The sequence below is a fragment of the Rhipicephalus microplus genome, chromosome 9, assembly GCF_043290135.1.
Source record: "Rhipicephalus microplus isolate Deutch F79 chromosome 9, USDA_Rmic, whole genome shotgun sequence".
NCBI classification, from domain to species: domain Eukaryota; kingdom Metazoa; phylum Arthropoda; class Arachnida; order Ixodida; family Ixodidae; genus Rhipicephalus; species Rhipicephalus microplus.
Window position 1 is genome coordinate 19,489,733 of NC_134708.1, and position 22,148 is coordinate 19,511,880.

General features: G+C 44.5%; 2 protein-coding genes across 3 annotated transcripts in view; one reads left to right on the plus strand and one right to left on the minus strand.

Annotated features, from left to right (window-relative positions):
* Positions 1–2,978, minus strand: part of Fak (protein tyrosine kinase 2 Fak) — a 91,182-nt gene extending 88,204 nt beyond the window's left edge. The window contains exon 1 of the mRNA XM_075873247.1: positions 2,776–2,978. Within this exon, the coding sequence (XP_075729362.1) occupies positions 2,776–2,861 (86 nt within the window). The 5' untranslated portion in view covers positions 2,862–2,978. The remainder of the gene's footprint in view (positions 1–2,775) is intronic.
* A 273-nt stretch (positions 2,979–3,251) lies between these two features.
* Positions 3,252–21,946, plus strand: LOC119163558 (guanine nucleotide-exchange factor SEC12). 2 transcript variants are annotated; one of them, XM_075873251.1, is made up of 9 exons: positions 3,252–3,410; positions 7,180–7,405; positions 10,263–10,588; positions 12,073–12,156; positions 12,548–12,672; positions 14,633–14,806; positions 17,837–17,909; positions 18,695–18,854; positions 21,667–21,946. In XM_075873251.1, the coding sequence occupies exons 1-9, from the start codon at positions 3,276–3,278 to the stop codon at positions 21,750–21,752; spliced, it is 1,389 nt and encodes a 462-aa protein (XP_075729366.1). In that variant the 5' UTR covers positions 3,252–3,275; the 3' UTR covers positions 21,753–21,946. The 2 variants fall into 2 exon arrangements, with proteins under 2 accessions (XP_075729366.1, XP_037271474.2); XM_037415577.2 differs by having other exon boundaries at positions 10,266–10,588.
* The last annotated feature ends 202 nt before the right edge of the window (positions 21,947–22,148 follow it).

Below are 22,148 nucleotides of genomic sequence, written 5' to 3' on the forward strand. Positions count from 1 at the left end.
CTGACCCCCACCCCACATATAGGTATCGGTATAACACGGTCTTTACAGATGTAGTTGAGCGTTCATTGTGTATTGTTTTTAGCAACAGCAACAAATCGCAAAGCGACGTTAGGAACGGCAAACAGCTCGAAACTTGCAGCGCACACCTCCCGCAGAATGCATGCATTAAATTAGCGCACCCAGGAGGAGCGCGGAATAACTGTCACAGCTCGACACTTAAAGCGCGCTGTTCAAACAGAAAGAAAGACGCACGAAACGAGCTCGCAAGTATGCACAGGTCAAGCGCGAACAAATGTGACATTTCTTCATGCGTCGTTTGCCAGCAGCGCGCTCTTTTCGTAAACGCTGCCGTGGCAGCGTGCGAAGCGACCTTCGTGCGCTCCCAAATTACGAGTGATAAGCGCGCGCGCGCTGGAGTGACCACGCTCCGTGGCGGCGGCGCTTCGCGGAGGCGACGACCCCTAATTAGAGCGCGCCCAACGCTAACCCAAATCTTGCCACTAATAACAAAAACGCGCAGAAGTTCCGAAGCTTTGAGGACTGCCCAACGGTGTAGGGTGTATATGAAGGGCTTGCCGTTAACATTCCAAACAATGTGCGCTCTATGACGTTGTGGTTAGCTCCGCACGCTGGGAATCGAGAGGTTGCTGGTTCGCTTCCGCACGACAGATGCTCACCTCCTGGTGTCTTTCTTTGAAATTTCTTAGTATACGTTTGTAACGTCACTTCCGTGACGGAAGTGCGTCAGCGGAGTCATGGTGGACACCGGCATAAAACACTTTCGTGCTAAAAAAAAATCACTTTCTGTCGTAGCTACAACCTGGTTACGTGAGTGAAGAAGTGGGCTTGAATGAAGCACGCAAAGACCGGTTGTCGAAATCTAACTGGCGTGTCTTACGCGGGTCGACCCGCGCACGTCTTGTAGACGACTCGCGCAAGACGACCCACGGCGGAACGCCGGCGCGGCGAGCTTTTTCGTTTGGGTCGTCGCAAGGCGTTTGCGTGCAGACGACAGCCGCGACAACTCCAGTGCGGCGGCAGACAAGATCGCAACGGAACCATCGCAAGCGCAGCGGGCGGCAGAACTGCCGGCAATAATAATAATAAAAAAAAAGAACGGCGACAAAGAAACTACCGGGCGCCCCACATATCCCAGAATACGCTGCACCTGCCGCTGAGAAAATGCCGCGAAGACACGAGCCACTAAAAGAGGTCACGGTGCGGCAACGCGCGGTTTGCGTTATCTCAGCGATAAAAATTCTCCTTTATTATCACTGTATTTAAGAAACACGTCCTTCTTCTAAGTATTAAGATAAGAGAATTCCCCTTTGGACCCTTCGGGCTCCTTAAACAAGGTGTTTTCGCAGTTAATTCATTTCTGAGGTCTTACGTGACGAAACAACGACACGGTCAAAGAGGCACGCCGTAGTCGGGGGAATCGGGAATAATTTTGACGAACCCCTGGGATTATTTAATCTGAACAACGTAACCACCGTGACGTTAATTGAAAGTGCGTGAGGTTGGGACTGCCCCGCAAGTCTGCTTCACAGCTAGGCCGCGGGATCGAACACCACTCGCGTCTCGATGGAGGCGAAGATGCTCAAAAACGGTTCGCGGAACTTTATTTGGGAGCACGTTAATGAATCCCCAGGTGGTCGAAATTTCCGAAGCCCTCCACTACGGCGTGTCCCATAATCGTATCTCGGTGTTGGCCGGTCAAAACCGAACTGTTATTATTACTTTCTCTCCAGGTGTTCCGTATACTGAACTGTTTATAACAACGACACAAAGTGTAACGCCTCCGAAGAGCGACCGGCTACATAACGAAGCAACTCCTCCAGGCGTGTAAACAAATTCCGCTTTCAAAACGAAGATGAAACGAAGCGGCACGGATGACAGGTCTATATCGGTGCTTCGGGCTTTCGCAACGAGTTGACAAAAGAGGGCAGAACGGTGTGTACAACGTGGGATGACGCTTCGCGATAAGTATGTAAACTGCGCGCGGGCAAATATCAATAATGAGGAAGCATTGTTATTATTACCTCGTGCGCTCGTGCATGCGATGACAGGGGGGAAGGCCGCGATCGAGTTATTCGGCGTTGACGGCTCACCGAATTAAGCCCTGTCACCAAATCGAAACAGCACGAAACAGATGCAACAGTGTGTACGTACTTCGTGGTGCTCGCGTTTGCGTGGAACTTCCGAAACCTAAAAATAAGCAAAGAGGGGCCTCGCCCAGTTTTACTGCAAGAAGTGACGGGGTTTGGGGACACGCTTTTCCCACGTATAAACAAGGCGTTATCAAAAAAAAAAAGGGGGGGGGGGGCAAGAAACGGAGTAGACATTGAACCCGGCCGGGGCTCTAACAAACGATGCTCCCTCATCAAGTCGCGTCTAGGAGGAGCCAAGCGTAATCCCTCTTTCGCTTCCCAACCAGCCGAGGTCTGGCATCTCGTCGAAGGCACGGCTTGGATTTCATCGCAGTACACCGCCCCCACAGTCACATTTCTGTGCAGGGGTCCTCTCCTCCCCGAAGTTGGGGGGCTCGGCTGGCGCCGCATTCACAACATCGCACCACCGATGATCTGCGCGCTCACGGCGCCCACAGCTCGAACACGGAACGTCGAACGCTTCAAAGCGGTCACGAACGCTACGCCCAAACACACAATAGCAGAATCACACGCGTGCCTTCTGTCACTCGTCTAAAGATGGTCCGGTTTAACAGTGTCGAAGGTTTCCGACAACAAGTCGCGTGATGCGATCGCCCGTTCTCACCTGGGACAGACGGTCTTCTTCTTCTCGAGCGTCGAAAAGCGGCTCCCCGAGTCGGAGCTGGAGATGCTGTGTCCGCGCGAGTGCATTCAGAGCATTTGGGATGCTTTTTTTTGCCACCAACCTCCACAACACGTATCGGTGCGAAAAGCCACCCAATCCGTGCGGCTTCTCAAAGATGTCCACCGCCGCACGTCAATCCCAACGGGCATTGCGCGAAATTTTACTAGACAAATACCCAAAACAACGCTTTGAGTTTTTATAATTTGTGCTGCCATCTAGTGACAACAAATGAAGTAACTTTATTGTTTTGACACAACATTTAAGTTTATTTCATCGCCTATAATACACAATTACAGTCAAATATTTTTATTTTTGTTAATAATATAGTGCTTTAATTGAGCCAAAAAACTTCTAAACGCAATAAAGTTGTTTATGTTAGCATGACTGCTGGAGGAATGATCGCAGCTCCACGACGCAGGATTTGACACAAACTCACCAAGATGGCGCCGCCCAAGTCGGGCGAGTTACTGGCGCGGGTCAATTTTCCCCTGTATTCGATAAATGTACTTACCGAAAGGCACATACTGGTCGCGGGAGGCGGCGGGAAGTCGAGGACTGGCATACCAAACAAAATTGTGAGTAGTCCGCGTCTCTGCGCCATCGCTTTAGACCCGCTCTGGTTTAGGCTCGGATGAGCCTGTTTCTATTACATACGTGTCAAAAGAACCCGCAGCTGATCGCACGGCATGCTCGTCTTGATCGTAATGTCGCGACTTCGGGAAAGCGGCTGGACTATTTATTTACGACAGGTAACCCGATTTCGTCGAACCACGTCGCGAGTACTGGTTTCGTTTGTCAAAGAAGTTTGCCGTATTTTCTCGGATTCGGCTGTGGTAAAATGCGGCGCCCTTGTCGACTCTACTTGCGAGCGTACTTTCTTTTTTTTTTTTTTTTAGGGCCATCCGCAGAAGTGTTTTTTGCTGTTTCTGTGAAAACCGACGCGGTCGCGAAATAATATTAATTGAAATCGTATATCAGCTGTGCTAGCTGGGTATGCTTCGTTCAGTACATTGTAGGTCCATGTCGATTCAGCTGGTGAACTCCGATTCATTCAAAGCTATTCTCGATGTCTGTTTGTATTGCTTCGCCGTTGATGAGTTGGTAACTTTGGCTTCGATATCCAGCTTCCTTGACGGTGCGATTGCCCGAGACGCCTTGGACAAGGCCACGTCCTTCGTCCTAAGATTGTGCGCGCTTCGAAGCGACTTACCAACGATAAACTTTTCCTTCACGCCAAGGGAGCTAAAGAAGAACGCCTTCCTAGTAAACGGGGCTGTCGTTTTGTTTCCCGGTGCGTTACTCTCAATCGCCGAACGGGCAGTTAGATTAGAAGTTGATCGCTGCGACTGTCGTCCGTACACGTCACCTGCTGGTCTCGGGTGATAATCCGTGACGCCGACGCTGTCAAACGTCAGCTTGTCGGGACGACGTCACGCAACAACCTGCTACAGTCGTTGGAGGCGGAAGTTAATTTGTTTTTCCTGCCGCTAATGGTTTATAACAAAGCGGCGCGCTTTGAATGGCGCTCCTCCGGGGTCGTCAACTTGAAATCCGGTCCGTGTTATCCGCTAGAGCAGGGCATCGGAGACGCTGTGCGCGTTGATTGGTCATTCGTCTGTTCGCCAGGTGAGGTTATGTAAATTATGCGAGTCTTGACTGCATAGTTTATGCGATGACAGAATTTGGCGTCGAATATGCATTCGAGGCCCTATGCTGATCATGCGCTTCCACTTCCACCCTGCTCGACTCGATCGCGCTTCGTCGTTGATTGCGATCGGAATTTCCGAGCGTGATAGAAGGCTGTGAGGTCGTGAAATTGACCATCAGGTGTAAAAACACCAGCGGTTCACATCAATATATTTTTATTTCATTTTCATTCGTTTTCAATCACTTCTCCCAGAAAAAAAAAAACTTAAAATACTGTTGTTATTTCTTTCTTCATAAGATGAATGCTTCCCAGTTATTGATTGATCGATATGTAGGGTTTAACGTCCCAACCACCGTATGATTATGAGAGACGCCGTAGTGGAGGGCTCCGGAAATTTTGACCACCTGGGGTTCTTTAATGCTTCCCAGTTATGTTATGATGCATTCATTGCCTTCTGGTGCATCTGCTGCATGGTCAATACATAGTCAAATGCATCATAGGTTTGCGTTACTTCTCGTATGTATGCCTCATTCTGATTTGTTTGATTCTCATTCCGATTCTGATTGAACATTTACATCAAGATTTGATCAACCTTAGTGAAGATAAAACATTCCCACCTCTTTCAGGAAAAAAAAAACTTAAAATACGGTTGTTCTTTCTTCGTTAGATGAATGCTTCCCAGTTATGTTAGGATGAATTCATTGCCTTCTGGTGAATGAGAGATCTGCTGCATGGTCAATACGTAGTCAAATGTATCATAGGATTGCGTTACTTCTCATTCTGATTTGTTTGATTCTCATTCCAATTCTGATTGAACATTTACATAAAGATTTGATCAACCTTAGTGAAGATCAAACATTCCCATTAATCAGAGTTTATATGACTTGAGTACAAAGGAAAAGGGAAATGCGAGCTGTGGCCAAGCTACGCAAAAGTGAATGCCAGCGCGCTGCATCAGAGAAGTGGTTCCTTATCTTTATACAGGAATCATGGCACTATCTTCTGGCACATTTTTGAATAAGAATAGAGAACCGCTTCTCTCGATGGAGCGCACTGGCATTCACCCTTGTGTAGCTTAGCCACAGCTTGTGTGCTCAGTTTTGTTTACGGAGCACCTGTGCATAGGTTGGCGAGTTTGCACGTGAGCCAGCTCACTCAGATTTAGCCATGAGTCTGACCGTGAATCAGTCCAAGTGTGTAATCTTTTGGCGAGATTCAGCACGAAGAAAAAGCTTGGCAAGTCTGAGTCTCGAGTGAGTCCCAAGATCAAAATAATTGTACACACTGTATGTGCACACTGTTTTTTTTTTCTTTTTGCGGACATATGCCTGAATACGATTCATATTCTTTTTGTAAGTGACCCCCTTCACTTTGTTGAAGCCATTATCCTATCACTCCTGTTCAAGACATGCTCATTGTAATAAAAACTTCGTTAACACTGCCACTGCCCCAGTATCAATAAGACATGCATAATCGGATCATGCATCAGCACTAGTAGCGCTGTGTGATCTCGAATCAACTTGTGAGTCCAGTAACTGCTGCGAAACATGTGGTGGAACATGCATTAACAGTGGTTGACATGTTTATTAGACTTTGTAGGATAGCATAGTGATGTATAAATAGCATAAAGAAGCCTGTAGAGGATTTAGCGAAAAAACCCGTGGGACGAGCGTTCTCCGGTGAGATTTTTATGTTACTAGACATCATTAGATGCTTTCATGTAACATAGCGTATCAGACATCATGCATCAGGATAAAATAAATATTTTATTATTCAATTTCTAAAGTTTGTTTTGTTATTCCAGTAATGTTCGTACTGTTCCTTACTAGCCTACATTACATTGTACACCTGCACTCTGTTTTCTATCATTCTCAGTGGAAGTGTTTCTAGCAGTTTCCCTGGTTCAAAAGTTTTGTTTCATTTAGTCCTTGTGTGATCGCTGGAGTAAGATGGATAAATTACTTCCATGCTTCTGAATCCGGTTTTTATACTATGTCTCTGGTTGTAAGGGAGCTCTGTATACCTGCTCTAGTGATTATTTCATTTTCCAGAAACAATCGATGTATTACCAGCTTGGTTAATGTGCGACCTTTGTTTTATTTGCTTTATTGTCAAAGCTGCCACAATTGGATGAGAGCTTGTCATTGCAGGTTTCGATTTTGTTAATGTTGTAATACAACATCAAAAGGCTATGGTGCACAACTGCCGACTCAAAAATCATGGAATCAAATACCAGCCACAATGGCGGAATTTCGGTGGAGGCACAACTTTAGGTCTCCGTGTACTTAGGCTTAAGTGCACACTGAAGAATATCAGGTGGTTGAAATTTCCATAACCCTCTACTACGGCATCAGTCATCATCGTATCATAGTTTTGGAACGTAAAACCTCAATAATTAGTAAAATTGGCGTAAACACGTGAGGGCACATTGGAGAACAAATGCACAATGTATTACAACACACATGTGTTTACTGTGTCCTTGCTTGTTTGTGCTCTATTTACGAGACAGATGTACACCAGCTCACGCCAATTGCTATTCTACTCAGCTGTTGATTTTGATGAAAGTTGATATTCATCGAGATTGTGCATAACTTGTAGGAACATTAAAGCAAAAAAAAAGATATCCGTTTACATATAATGAGGGACACAGGAAGGGTGCTGTGTGTCTGACATGGCTTTGACTTTGTTCTTGTCAGGAGATATACGAGCTGGTCCCGACGAAGACGACATGCAAGGCGGAACCAGTGACACGCTATCCGACGGGCGACTGTGCCATCATGAACTCGACCGTCTTTTTTCACAAGGGGCGCAAGAGCTTTGCGTTGGCTGCAGGAGCCGACGAACACTGCCAGATGTACACCATGCGCTACTGCCTCCTCGAGGACTGCCGGGAGGAAGACGGCGACACCAGGTCCGAGCGCGGTAAGTGGCTCGCAAATTTATGGAAGAAAATTGCGGATTTGTTAGCTTGTGCACTAACCATTCCGACAAATTTAGGCAAAGTGGCACCATTCTGCAGCAACACACTTCAATGGGGTACTGACACGAAAATATTCCGTTGCTTTTTTGCCTCAAATGAAAGGCCAAGGCCTTAAGAGCTTAGAAAACGTACTGGTAGGTGTAAATGTACCCTGAAAAAGAAACTAGAGTATGTTCTGTTTTAAAGTTTGTTTCGGTTAAAAGCTCGTCACATGTTTGCATAAAATATCATAATGCTTCTCCACCCGCTTCACTCTGTGGCTTTGTTAGTGACTTGCAAGCGGCAATTTTGAATGCTTTGATACTCGGTGTCACCACTTGTTATACTGGTGCACGGAATCACTAGAATTGACGCTGTATCCTGATGCCACAATAGTGGTGATGACGGCAAGTGTGCCATGATAAAATCAACTTTAATGTCAAATTAAAGTATTTCATCAGCATTCACCAAGCTTACGCTTTCTCAGAGCCATCCCTGTGTTCAAGAGGTTCATATGCAATAAGCTCAGTTTTGAAAATTGGTGTGAGTACTTCTTTAACCAAGTGCAAGCATATAAGCAAAGTAAAGAATAAAAGTATGATTTCTTCGGAATGTGTGCCTTAGATTGTGTGCCACTTTTTTTTTTTGGCTTAGAAGTTTAGCCTATGTATTGTTGTGGCAAAAGATGAGTGCCTTTTCTATCGAACATATTCGTTTATGCATTGATATCCAGGCAGCAATGGTGTCAAAATGAAAGGACAAGTCAAAAGGGTAAATGATGAGATTGCCACAGCAGAAACGGGTGGACACCAACAGGCACATGATTTGGAAAGCATCAATTACTGTAAATCGGAGCACTCGAATACGCGCGTGACTGGCAGACCTTTGAGGGGCCGTATTTCTTCGCGCAAACAGGCGTGCCGAGTCTTTCAAGTACGACACCGAAATCTGGGATTTGAACAAGCTTCTCTTAAGAGAAAGGCATGGGTCTTTTTTTGTTTAAATTTAAATCATTTAAACCATTTTGACTGTTGCAGTATGCAGAAACAACTATTTCAGCAATTATACCTTCTTACCCTAGGCGTGAGTAGAGGTGTGGCAGCTGCCCTTGACACCCCCTTTTTCTGAGGGGGTGCCAGGTCTTCTACATACCCCTATTGCATCATATCTGTCCATTTGCTATTGGAATTGCGGTGTTGTGGCCATATGAATTTTTTTGAAGACAGTGCCGTTTGAGAACTTGTGATGCTACATTCCAAGAACGGTCTATTTTTCACCTTTGCCCCTGGAGAGTTTAGGGCTGAAGGCCAGCCGTAGTGTGGGGATTGTCGTCACTTTCACTTTCGTTTCTCCATCTGTGCACACGCCTATGCTTCCTACACATTCACACTTGAATTGACGGGCACGAATACTTGGACAGAGATGAAGAATACTGGAAGTGTACCAGCACAAACTTGCAGCTAAAGTTCATTCGTCCAAGAGCTATGCTTCAAGCGTGCGTGCTAGTCCAAGGAACATGAAATGACAGGATTTGTTAGAACTCTTCCCAATTGAATCCTATTGACCAGAAAGCTACACTCATCCTGATAAGTAATCATGGAAGGAACCTTGATACTTTGACCACTTTATTTGTGTTTGTGCACAGCAGCATTTAGTTCTAGAGACACGTTGTCTTTACTTGTCTACGAAACGCACGTGTTCTGCAGTGGTTCACATGTTCGTTCCTTGCAGTGACACGGCAAATAAGACCCTGTCCCCTTTTCGATAAAAAAGGCACGCTTTGCTAAATGGTCATTAGTACACTGATCAGTTTGGCCAATGTGAGCCTTGCCGCTGTTCGTCTCGGTGGAACAGTGGCTACGGTGATGCGCAGCTGGCCTGAATGTCGCAGGTTCGATCCTGGCTGTGGTGGTCGCATTTCGATGGAGACGAAATGGTAGAGGCCCCATGTAGTGTGCGACGTCAGTGCACGTTAACTCTTACGAGCACGGTGATCATTCTTCACTTGTTTCTCTTGAAACATGCGCGCATCAGATATTAAATGGCACATACTTTGAAGCATTTGGCAATCTGACAGGCATGATGCTACTTCCTTCCGGCTTTGATGTGACATGTTATGTTTTGCTTTCTTTTTGGCTGTTGTCATCGTCAAGGCACACTGGACGGTGGACCTGAGATATTTTTATAGATATAAAAAAATATATAGATTTAAGTATGTGCTGTTCCTACTATGTTCATAGTGCAGGAAAGCATGTTGCATGAATAGCTCACGCTAAGTAGACTATAAAAATGAAGAGCTATACTTTCACCGAAAGGGACCAGTAGACCCTCACCGCCTGGTGGTCACCTCAGGTGGCCACCTCTTATTTTCTGAACTATAAATGCCATCTTTTCAATAGAACTCTGTTTCCCACCAAAATTGCAGTTCTCTGCATGAAAGAATTAAAGAACACCGGAGCTTGTCAATGCTCGCACAATGACATAATAGTTTTTAGCCTTGTCGCAGCTGAGCGGAATTTCATGCATAACACCAGTTGTGAGCTCAGTGTTGTTTCTACTAATAATGTCATATTATTTTCCTTGGTCTCATAAACATTCTTGTGGGTTGTGAAGCTGAGCTGTCAGAAGAATGAAATTTAGTTATGAGTGCGCATTTGTCCCCATCCGGTGTTCTTCGCCCTTGTCTGAGTAATTGCACCAGTCAGTTCAACTTCAGCTATGTACCAACTAGCCTCACAGCAGATGCTGCTAAACTTGTTACATAATGAACTACATCTCAAAAATCGTTTTTGCGCGCTCCCGCTTACGACATATTGGCAGCAGACCGAAGAGGCTCGTCATCAGCTCTGCGGCGGCGGCGGCGGTCGGAGTCGGCCTCCAAGGACCACGGCGAGGGCGACAGGCCGGATGGCAAAGTGGAGAACGGCACTGCCAACGGCGTGGCGCACGAAATCGGTGACTCGGCCAAGGCAAAGCCAGACACGAATGCCAACAGCGTCCGGATTGGCTTCTCCATTCGCCCGGACACCAGCTTCCGGACGGACTTCTCCACGAAGCAGGAGCCGTTCCAGAAAGTGGTGCGATTCGCGCCGGAAACGGAGGTTCTGTTCACGGGTGGCGCGGACGGCTTCCTTCGAGCCTGGAAGGTCAGTGGGACGTAGTTTCACAATAGAGGAGCTACGTAAGGACCCAGTGCCTCACAGGCAAGGTTGTTGACAATGTTTGAGGATGCACTTTACTGGCAATTAAATGAAGAACTGACGCTTTAGGCATATCTTTTAACCCTTGGCAGATTTTTCCACCTTCCGTCCGTTCCAGTCCAAAACTAAGAGGCTCAAAAAATTCATGTGAAATAAGTTTACATAGTGCTTTACAGATGGTCCGTAATGTAGTGAGAAAACTTTCACGTAAATAACCACAAAATAACTTATCGAGCACTGCCCTACCACGAATGTCTGGCACGGTGTTGCATTGTTAGGTGAAGCCCGACAAAAAAAAAAAAACACGAAGTGTTGAAGGGGTAAGGTAGTGAGTCTAGTGATACCAATTTCTCGAAGCTGAGCCTACTGTGCCATACAGTCGTCTGTGTGCAGAGGCGGCTCTGAGCTAGTGTGGAGCTCAGTAAATGCTTAAAAGACATTTTATTTTTATCTTGAAGCCAGTCATCACATAAGAAACCTAATGATGTTGGCACTAGTGTGTCATCAGGCTATGGTGACTACATGCACCGATATCATTGGTTGTGCCAACATCAGGTTCCGAAAAATGTAATATGGCTGTTGTGCGCCACCAACTTGGCCACAGGGCAGTGCAGCCGTGGAAACAACACGATATCCTTGTGCAAGTTCATCCAGTGTTACGAAGTCGGGGTACAGTAACATCCGTAATAGCTTTTAAAAACATGGTGTAATTAACTTTTCGGGGCTCACTCTCGCACCAGCACATTCTCTGGTTTCCTGGTGATTTAGCCTTTCATTCGATGCAGAAAAACGGCTGTGGAAATTTTTATGTCGGTACACCTTTAATGGCATTAAGTGTCTTGCTGGTGATAGTTGAGTGAATGTAGTAAGTCTGTTTGCCAGATTTTCAGTGTTTTGCTTCATAAGGAAATACAACATCTCGGTTCTACTGTAGTGGTTTCAAGTTTTATCAACCCTTGGCGTCACCAGAAGAAGTTACCGAAGTGTGGATTTTACCACTGTAACTGCCTGCTTTAAAAAAAAAAATCTTGAAAATTGGACAAACTAGCCTACTTATTTTTCAGAAGATTCTCTATACAATACGTGCTTTGATGCGCCACAACCTCTCTTGGCATAGCCAATCGGCTGCATCCTCTACCATTTGCAATCAGATACAATGCTCTTAGCGAAAAAAAAAAAGCAGACATTGTAGTGACACTTAAAAGAGCAATGCTCAACATAACTGCACTATTTTGTCATGAAACATGTAACAGTTAGTGGAAGGTGATCACAATCATTTTTACTTTGAAGGCACCACGCATAGTTGAATCCTTTGCTGACCTTTCAACAGAAAATTACATGTTGTGGATACGATCTCTTTTAATTCTCTCCATGATTTCGGAAACTGGTGATAGTCACTATTACTTCAATCTCCCTTTCTCTCGTTTCAGTATCCCCAGTACAAGTTGATATACAAGATCCAAGCCCACGAGGACGAGCTCGACGACCTGTGCATCTCACCAGACGAAAATAAGGTTAGATTAGCGCTCCAGTAATAAATATTAAGCTTCATGTCAGACTTGTAAGCACCTGTCGGCAGATTGCCACATATTGTCAATTCGTCGATTGCCAGAAATGGGTTCATTGTGCTCTCTCTGCCACAGAGCTCACTGTGGTGACGATGACGCCGAGCTCGGCACCTTGAGTACCAATCTTAGTACTTAATACATTAAAACCTCATTACGAAGACACTCAAGGGAGCTGGAAAACATATTTCTTGTTACCAACTTTTTTTGTACACGAGGCCGGCACTACCCGCTAGCTGTGGAAAGAAATGCCATAGGGGAGGGCGCTCTCGATTCCTGCAGACTGTTGAAGTAGAGTAGATGTTGCTGAGCATAACGGTTTTATTTTTTTCCCCACTAGGTGGTGACAGTGTCTCGTGACGGCCACGGCTACGTCTGGGACGCCCTGAATGGCAAGCAGGTGTGCGAGCTGACCTTTGTCCCACCTGGCAACAGCTCTGAGAGGTACATCTTCAGAGCGTGCAGGTATGCTGTGTCTTCACTGCATGAATTCGTATAATGCATGCAGTCAAAGCATTTCAGATTCGCGCTTTATTATATTTGGAATATATTGTATCTCTGTTTGTTATGCTATAAAACTACATTAATTTGACCCTCATCAATTTGACAAATTGAATAACGCAGACATATTCTCTGGTCACAGCTAGCATATGCATTGTTTAATGGTATCAAGCTCATTAATTCGGACATATTTGGTCGCACCTTGATTAATTCAAACTATTCTGCGAGAGCACTGAGTGCTAAGTGCCGCAAATGCACAGCACAAAAGAGTGAAAATGATGTTCGTAGCCTACCGAAAGGAAGCGGCGCAGTCCATATTGCCATCGTCAACACTGCAAACCGCACGGAAACTATCTAGAGTGTGATACTGTAACGACAGAAAAGCCAGACCACTTCATGCCTATTTTCAGTTTCTAACGTGTATGACACCTCGTTAATCGTGGGTGTTCAAAAGGCATGCTCACCATCCACAATCTTGTTCTTGGCGACCAAGGTTTCAGCAGCTGCGGCCAACTTTTTCAGTTTGCTGTCGAAAAAAATGTATCATCGCGTGCGCATGGTGGCGGTGGCAGTACATACTAGTAAGGCAGATGTGCAGAGCACGTTTCGGGCTAATTAAGACATGAGGGCCTTGCGCCATGGTTGCATTGTGAAATAAACCACAGTATGCGGGAAACTGCGGCTTTTATGCTTTTTTTCTGCAATATAACTTCTGCATTTTAGTATTCACTAAGAAAATTAAAGTGTCTTAATGTAATAGACATTTATTTAATCATAGTTGCCTGATATTTTTGTTAATTTAGAATTCATTTAATTCGAACATTTTTTCCTATCCTGTGAAGTGCAAATTAACAAGCTTTTACTGTATCGAGTTTCTACTGAATTTCTTCCAAAGAAATAACCACGAACTCAGTCTCTGTGCAATTCTTAATTTTTATGTGTACGTATAATGAAAACTATGCCTCTTTTATCTTCTGACATAGAACTGATTTGAAATCGGGCTGTCTCCTGAGACAGACTCCAACTTTCATATCCACTTTGGGCGCGAATTATGATGGAGTGTCCGAAATTTTATTATTTTCGTATAGCATTAATCCAAGACACCCAGTATTATATTCCCCCTTCAAAAAAAGAGGCAATACACTGTTCTGACCAACTTTCACTCAATAATATTTATTAGCATGTAATTAAACATATAATTATTCTAAAGCCGATCAGCTTCAACTCTTGCGTGAAAAGAATGAAGTACATATTACACTCAAAATGCTTGCCCAGTTTGTGTTGTATTTGTTGGTCTAGGAACGGGGCACGCCAAGCGATTATGGAGCATGGTAGTTTGGCCAGCAAAGTGATCATGTGCAGCAATACACAGCAGATTGAAGTTAAATGATTGCTACTTATGCACTCAAGAGGTATTTACAATTGTGCACAATGTGTTTGAAGCCATTTGAAGAAACATTCAATGCATGATGCGCCTCCGTAGTTTATCTGTACAGTTGCACACACCGCCGCTGAGGGCGATATTTAGGCTCCTTTGAAATGCAGAGATACTGTCAATAAATGCTTTGTCAAATAGGAATTGAACTGTTTGAATTGATAAATGAACAGTTCAGTTTTACTGACTATAGCAAGCAGAACATGGAACTGCAGCTTTTGATTATCCTGGATTTAGCATGTACCATAATGTACTTTGTAAATCTACATGCATGGTTCTAGTAGTAGTCATGTGGTTTGCTACCGTTAGAGTTGTAACGTGTGAAGCCTCTTTTGTCATTTATGTGGAAGTCTCTCGAGTAAACATGGTATCACCTCTGTGAACATTGATTGATTGATTGATTTTTCTGTAACTTCTGTTTACACTTGCATAACTGAAGGACACGGCCGATTGCTAATGCGCGTATCTCATGTCTTGTGACATGCTCAGGTTCGGCATCGTCGAGGGAGACAAGAGCAATTACCGCCTGTTCACGATATCGAACCCTCTGGTGCGGAAGAAGCCTGCCTCGCGTTGCTACCTGACAAAGTGGGATTTGCGGAGACAGGCTCCCGAGAAAACCCAGCCCATGGGCACAGACGTCCTGTCATCGTTAGCTGTCAGGTGAGACTGGCGATCCACATGACTGCCAGACGTGGGAGTCTCTTTGGCGTCACTTGAAAGGGGCCATGACATGATCACCCAAAAATTTGCGTTTTTCAGCTAAAAATAGAAGTTAAAGGTCTTTTGTGCTTATGCTTATGTGACAAATGAAATCTAAATATTTCAGGCCAGAATAAGTTTTAGAGCTTACGAGCTCTAAATGCCTCCCACCCTTGGTGACTGCCATTTTTCCATGGCAGTGTGACATCATGTGCTGCGTAAAGTAGATGTCTTGTTTTCAACCCACAAATGAAGGAACGAGAGGATAGGGCATGCCCAGTCGGCGCACTACGGAAAAAGTCTGGAGAAATTGACATCGTGGTGGCAATTTCTACTAGGCACAATGGTGGCGTTGCTGTGGTTATGTGTTGCGCAGTGTAGCAGGTCCAGCAGTGAGTGGTGGCGGCAGGTGGGCCTCTGTAGGTCTCGTACAGACCCGTGGCAGAGAACATCCGTGCTTTTTGCCGCGTTGTTAGCTACGCAGCATTCTTACGACGGTTATTGTACTCTTTGCAACATTCACAAAACCTGTTGTCAGCCACAAGCGTGGCCACGAGGTCTCAACAGTGCGTAGAATGAGCGCGTATATCCGTGTGCGGATGAAGCAGTTGAAGTGCCCAGCAAAATGGCGTTCGGTCACCATGACAACACGGAACTGTGCAGAGCACCTTGCAGGTCAGTGATAGTTGTGCAGTGTTCCTGCTTGTGACAACAGATGAAACATTTGTGCTGAGGACGTCAGGTGCACATATGTAGATTTGTGTTCGATATGTGTTCAGTAACAACTTGCATGTGCGTATTAAAACACCTTTTCTGTTTCACATGCTATGCTCGTCCCTTCGGCATCAGAGCAGCCGTGTTCGAGTGCCACTAGCACTGTGCACAAGGTCAGCGCGGTTGCACAATGCTGATGCAGGTGAGCTTTTACATGGGACACGGGCACGGTGACCGGGCACTGCATCGGCCACGTGAGAGACGGAATGCAACCGTAGAAGGGCGGCGCACGGCCGATCGTGTTGTCTTTGCATTGCGTGAATATAAATGTTGTGAAAACATTGGCACTGCACTTGCTGTTGGCAATGTGTCGAGCACGTGTTCTCTTGCGCTTGCTTCCTTATCGGCGAGCTGTTACTCGCCGTTCAAAACTCGGACGAAATAATTTCGCCAACGGTATCGCACTGGCCCTACGTGTCGAGCCCCGTTCTGTTGGTTTCAGATCGCCACAAACATGGGTGCCGTGCAGCCCACATGCTTTTCGAGCCGGAGAGAAATTCGCGCCTTCTGCTTCACGTTCGGATGTTAACAAGAGAGGAGAATTCGCCCAGTGAATATGGCCAACTTCCAGCTTCACCACGGCTTCACAACGAATGACTTCATGGCCTCTTTTCAGTTGTTTCCTTCCTCCGTGTTTCCTACCAAAGCCCCATCCATTACAAATCGGTTAATTTCAATACCACGCTGAACAAATCTCAAATATACAGATTGAATACACATCTGGGCATGGAACAAATGCATTCACCGAAACGCGGACCCTCACGCAACAAGCAGGTTGCTATGTCAAAGCTTGCAAGTACATCAGTATTGCCCGACTTTCAGGTTGCTTGCATGTTTTTAAAAATATTCGATTATAAAATAAGTGTTCGACCAAACGTGCTAAAATTTTGCCAACTTGTTTGTGACAGCACAAGGATCAAATATTTAATGTGCTGTAACTTTTTGTTCAAGTGGGTTTGGAAAGATAACTCAGTTTGGAAAGATATCTTGCTCCTAACAGAGCACATGAAGTGTTTGATATTCTAGGAACTATAAGCTGTACTAAAAACAATAAGTGCGTCTTTGATATCAGTACAGTAGTACACATGTAGGGTGTAAATTTCACCAATATTGGTCAGGAATTTTATGTTCTAACCCTTTAAGTCCAATTGTTGGGCCCCTTTCAACAGCCCAATATGGCTGAAGTGGCCTGCTGTCAGGCACCACACACTGCCCCAGTGTCGCTGAGGGGCCTAGGCCCAAAATTAACTGCAAAAACAAACATCTGTTTACTTTCACGCTTGCATTTCTTTAATGGTGCTGAAAACTGGTGTAATGTTTTCTGACCAGAATACATAACCAGATAGTGTGTATGAAAGTTTCTGACCATAAAGAAGTAAAGGGATCTGTTATGTAAATGTGTGGTTAGATGCTAGTAGAAATGAAAAGACTATGCAATATACTGACAGATTCCAGAATTTTTTTTGAATTGTGGCTGGGACTTATATTTTTAAGTCATGCTTAAAAATTACAAAAACTATTATGCCACGCAGCCTAGCAGAATATCTTCAAAAGGTGGATTAAAGTTTAAAGTTTGACGGAAGCCCGTCTGGTCGCAGTGCCTCCAGGTTTTTAACCTTCAACCAAAAGATGGATTATGTAATATGGAGTCCATCATTTTGCTGTATGTTGTCACGTAGCCTGATGCTTTCCTGTCTTTCCCTTTCTTAGCCTGAGGCTGTCATGTGCTCCAGTCCTCCAAATTATAATATGTATACTATTACGGTCTGGCCCCACTCAATTTTGCACTGCTTATAAGGTAAAAGAAGTTGCACGGTGACAAGCGGCACTGCCATCGCAGCCGCCAGTGGATCAAGTCGAGCCGCGGCACATGCACGCGAAGTGCACGCGTGCACAATAAGACACAGCTCTCAAACAGGAACCGCTCTCGCGCTTACTGTTTGCAGTGTGTGGGTATACGACTTCATATTCACTGCAGTCAGAAAAATTCGTATTACATATGTTTCGCACCGTTTTCCACTTTACCAATCTGTGATTAGACTCACGGACAGGTAAGCTTTCCACTGCGCTAAATAATAGGCATTTAAAAATTGGTTGTTGGTCCCTTTGAAGCACAGTGTCTGTCACGGTTATAATATGTGGAGTGCTGCACGGCTACCCACTTTAACTCATACACTGCGCATGTTGGCAATGCTGATTTTGAGAGTTTTCTTGCAGCGAGGATGGCCGCTTCCTGGGCGTCGGCCACCTGTCTGGTGCAGTTGAAGTATACATTGCCTTCAGTCTTCAGGTGAGTGGAATGCTTTTTCACGGTTGGAGCTTCACAGGACAGGGGCGCTATTCGCTTATTCTACATAACTGTATTTATGTCACATGGTACAATCTCAATTGATGATGGAAATCTCAGAACAACAGTCTCAAATTGGTTGGTTTTATACTGGGGTAATGCGAAAATAGCTTTCGCTTATCTGAACCAAATGTTTTCACAACTATCTGTAAATGGAACTGCAGAGACCAAGCGGAACAATCTGAAATCTATTCTTCTAGCATTTGTCTGCCACACTCAAACCCAACTATAACGAAGTCACATTTGCCACGAAATTACTCCGTTATATCTGAAAATTCTTTATAAACAATTATCTTTACCACTGCATCTATGGCAAAGCTATTGGTCACTTACTTTGTTATAACCAGTAATTCATTATATCCGAATTCACTAGATCGAGGTTTGAGTGTATATTAAAAGCCATGTTTAATAAAGTGTGACCAAACTCTTTATGCACAACTGCACATTGATATACAACCATCCAGTTAAGCCATAAGAGCTTTTTTTGTCCCCTCCCCCCCCAGAAGATGGTACTGCAACTACTCCGGTTTCCCTCTATAAACAGAACTGCTATTCATTGGAACACATTTTTGCAGTACCTTGAGAACGTGTTCAACAAGATTCTACTTTACTTGTACCTTGAACAACAAATCTCTGTGGCAGTGGTTGGTAAACTTTCCCGTGAATGTCACAGGTTGGCATACTCGCTTTAAGGCCCCATCCCGTTTTTGTTCTTTCTTCAAAAACAGAGACTGTACCGGGCCGAGCACGCTCACAACATATTTGTCACCGGACTGGAGTTCCTCAAGTCGTGCGACGAGACACGCCGCCTCGCGGGCAACTACGATGCATCCCTCATCAGCATATCGGTGGACAATCACATCGTTGCGCATCACATACCGTACCCAAGTGAGTTGCGTTGTGACGAACCGTTGGGCGTTTCCCTTGCATATTTGCAGAGCGCGCAGCAATTCAAGAGGGGTGCGACGATGAACGACGGATGTAACGGGGTTTTGCACTGATTGACAACGCGTGCATTTGCTGGAACATTAGAATGAGTCCCCATCCTACAATTTTCCAAGTCATCAAGGTAATACTGCAAGTGCATGCTAAACAAAACCTTCATGTAATAAAAGGGCTGTGCTGGTTATAATTTGGTCAACAATGTCCCGCCGTCATATTGAACTTTGCTCCATATAGTAATTGTTTCAGTTTTACGCTCCATATCACGATATGATTGTAAGACGTGCTGTAGTGGAGGGCTCCGAGAATCACGATCACCTGGGCTTCCGCAACGTGCCCCTAAATTTATATTTCACTCCACGATTAAGCAAAGATGAATATTAGATTATTGATCTTAGGCTAGGCACTTGCTCTGGATTCTACAGTCAACCTTGTTAACTCAAAGAGTTATCATCATTTTCGGCGAACAGGGTCACCATTAGTTCCCTCGGAGTATCTTGCAGCATCACACTCGCAAAGCACACTGGACGTCAATAGGGGGCCCTCCTTTTGGTCATTGACCCTTTTGCGTGCATTACCCTATATATTCGGTTTACAAACACATTGCTATGTAGATCATTTGCTCTTTGAAGACACTTGTGCCATGCTTTCAGCAGAAATGCTGCTGTGCACCGAATTTACATTCCAAAACTGTGCTATCCTGCCGGGCTATTTTAAATGCATTCTGTGACAGAATGGAATGAAACATCACGGGAAGACCAGAGGTAGCTGGGAGAATTCAGAAGTGTTTTCAATGCATCTAGAAATAGTGGGTTATTAGAATTGGCAGGCATTGTTTTTCAAAGCTTTAAATTGAAGAGTGCAATGATTTGAATAATTTATCGTGTTGAAGCCTTGATTGGGCATTAGGTGATGTCGTAACTCCACTAGACGTTCGGTGGTGGAAGACGGGTTGCAATTTTTGCAAACTATCAGTGCGAGATTGGGGTGAGCCAGACACAAAGCAAGCCGATTCGTTATTCGAACCGTAAAGTGTATGTTTTGATCCAACTCAAGTTGTCCAGAGACCATTACACATCTGTTGTCAGACAAAACGGTGCCTCCGTCCGTTCTGTGCCCGATCTTGACCAAGACAATTGACAGAACTGCCGTTTCTGGTTGCTATTCCCACATTTGATTGTCAAACAAGCCTCAGCTGATGCCACGCGGTTCCCTCTTGTGACATTTTACTCCCTTCTCTTACAGAAAGCATTGGGTACACTGTGTTGCTATGCTACATCGTACGCTGGGCAAATCAGACAGATTAGGACTGACTAAAATTCGTTAGTGTACCTTTCATACCCAAGATGATTGAAGCTTATACAGTCGACTCTCATTAATTTAAAGTCAATGGAAGCTCAGAATTTTGTTTGAATTATCAAGAAGTTTTAATTATCAGAAGTTCTCAGATATACGACTCTGGGTGAGGTGACACCACACATTATGATTAGGCATTTATTTTATCACATTTAAAAATTGTTTTAACGTTTTTAAGCTCTTAACTGCACACAATGAACAAAATGCAAAGGTGTCAGGTCTACAAGTTTATTGGCCATTTACTTCTGATCAGATCTTTTAAAGAAATCGTGAATTGCAAACTGCTTCCTTGCTATATGTGCCTTCAGTGCAAAGCTCTCTACTATATCGTTTGAGAAGCATCAGAGTTTACCCTGCGCGTGCTTTGTTTCAACCATTTGTTTACTAGCAAAACCTTTCTTCCTGAAAGCCTGAGGTGGTTTTCATTTTTAGACTGTTAAGAATACAAACACGCAAGTTTTTAAATAGTAGTGGGAAAGCAGCAGATATTTTCTGGTTCGGATGGGCAAAAAGTATGAATTGACCAAATGATGAAGTTTTAATTAAGGTTGCTAAGGCTTTTAAATACGCACAAAGAATAGAGAGCCAAGCAAAAAATTGAATTTTGTTTGGATTAACCAAAAGTATGAATTAGCAGAGTTTGAATCATCGCAAGTCTGGTGTACTATCATCAGCAACAGTGCATAATTATACTCGCATGTTTTAAATATGATTGATTGGCCGAGTTGGTGATACATGATACATGCATGTTGTCATTTGTAAGATGTGTTGCATTTCATCGTTCTTGTTTATGCTTCTCCTGTCCCTAAAAACACAGGTTGATTCTGGTGTGTTAATGTTAGACTACACATTACTAAGTTGCTGCAGAGTTTCGAATTGGGTGACAAAGTTTGGCGATTTGACGATGGCATCGTAGAGTTTCAAAGCAATCAATCAATCAATCAATCAATCAATGAAGCTTTATTTTCATAAATAGATATATGCAATTACAGGGATTATTTGGACCGATAGCCTAAAGTGGCTAGTGGACGGTCCAATACAATGTGCAACATAAAAAAGTGTACAGGTCAGCTCTGAGGTAACAACATAAAAAAAACAATCATGTGATACAGATAACACAGTAATACATTTTTTTCTTGCAGATATGCATACTTATTAGCTTGCAGCTAGTTTCTATACATAGGCACTTATTAAAAAAATACAATGAAAATCGAATCACACACACATGCTTACATGTCTTGACTCCACAGAAAAAATGATTTACATGCCATGCTGAAATTACGTGCCGTTTTAATCTCTATGTTGTGTTTACGAGGCAGGTGCTACTTTGTGGTATTCTGCTGGTGTCACAACTACAGTAACATCTCATACTCATTTCTCTTCTTTTTTTTTCCCTCCACAGCCACTATGGAAGTTGCACGCCTGCTCATCGTTCTTGTCGGAGTGATCTTCGTCGTTTACCTGCTGATGGACTTCTATGGATTGTGAGAGGGGAATAAAAAAAGAAAGAAAAGTGCAGTGGCTTCGAGACCGTGGCGCAAACCGATGTGTCCGAGTGTCACTGCGCTCCTACAGAGAGACGACAGCATTCCAAGACAAGCGAGACACGTCCTCTCCGTTAACGGACTGTTGCCAGTTGTTGCCTTGTTACTATTGGCTGGATCCGTTCGCATTTGTGCCGGCCGTGGTGATGACCAAAGCTCTTAATGCAGCCGCTCTGTAGTTACTGCGATCAAAACCTTCTCGCGTCGCGAGTGCCTCCGGAAACGTCGCGGGCACACGCAACTCGACTGAAGTAACGGTAGCATTTACCTAAGCATTCTACATTCAAACCACCCTCTGCTTGGCGTATCTTTCGCGGCAGCAAGGCTTTTATTTTACAGG

What these genes read in the sequence shown, in the direction of transcription:
- LOC119163558 (XM_075873251.1), top strand. Translation starts at nt 3,276, where the DNA reads ATGGCGCCGCCCAAGTCGGGCGAGTTACTGGCGCGGGTCAATTTTCCC. An exon ending in TCTCACCAGACGAAAATAAG is followed by an intron (nt 12,157 to 12,547) that starts GTTAGATTAGCG and finishes TTTCCCCACTAG; the next exon opens with GTGGTGACAGTGTCTCGTGA. An exon ending in GCATCACATACCGTACCCAA is followed by an intron (nt 18,855 to 21,666) that starts GTGAGTTGCGTT and finishes TTCCCTCCACAG; the next exon opens with CCACTATGGAAGTTGCACGC.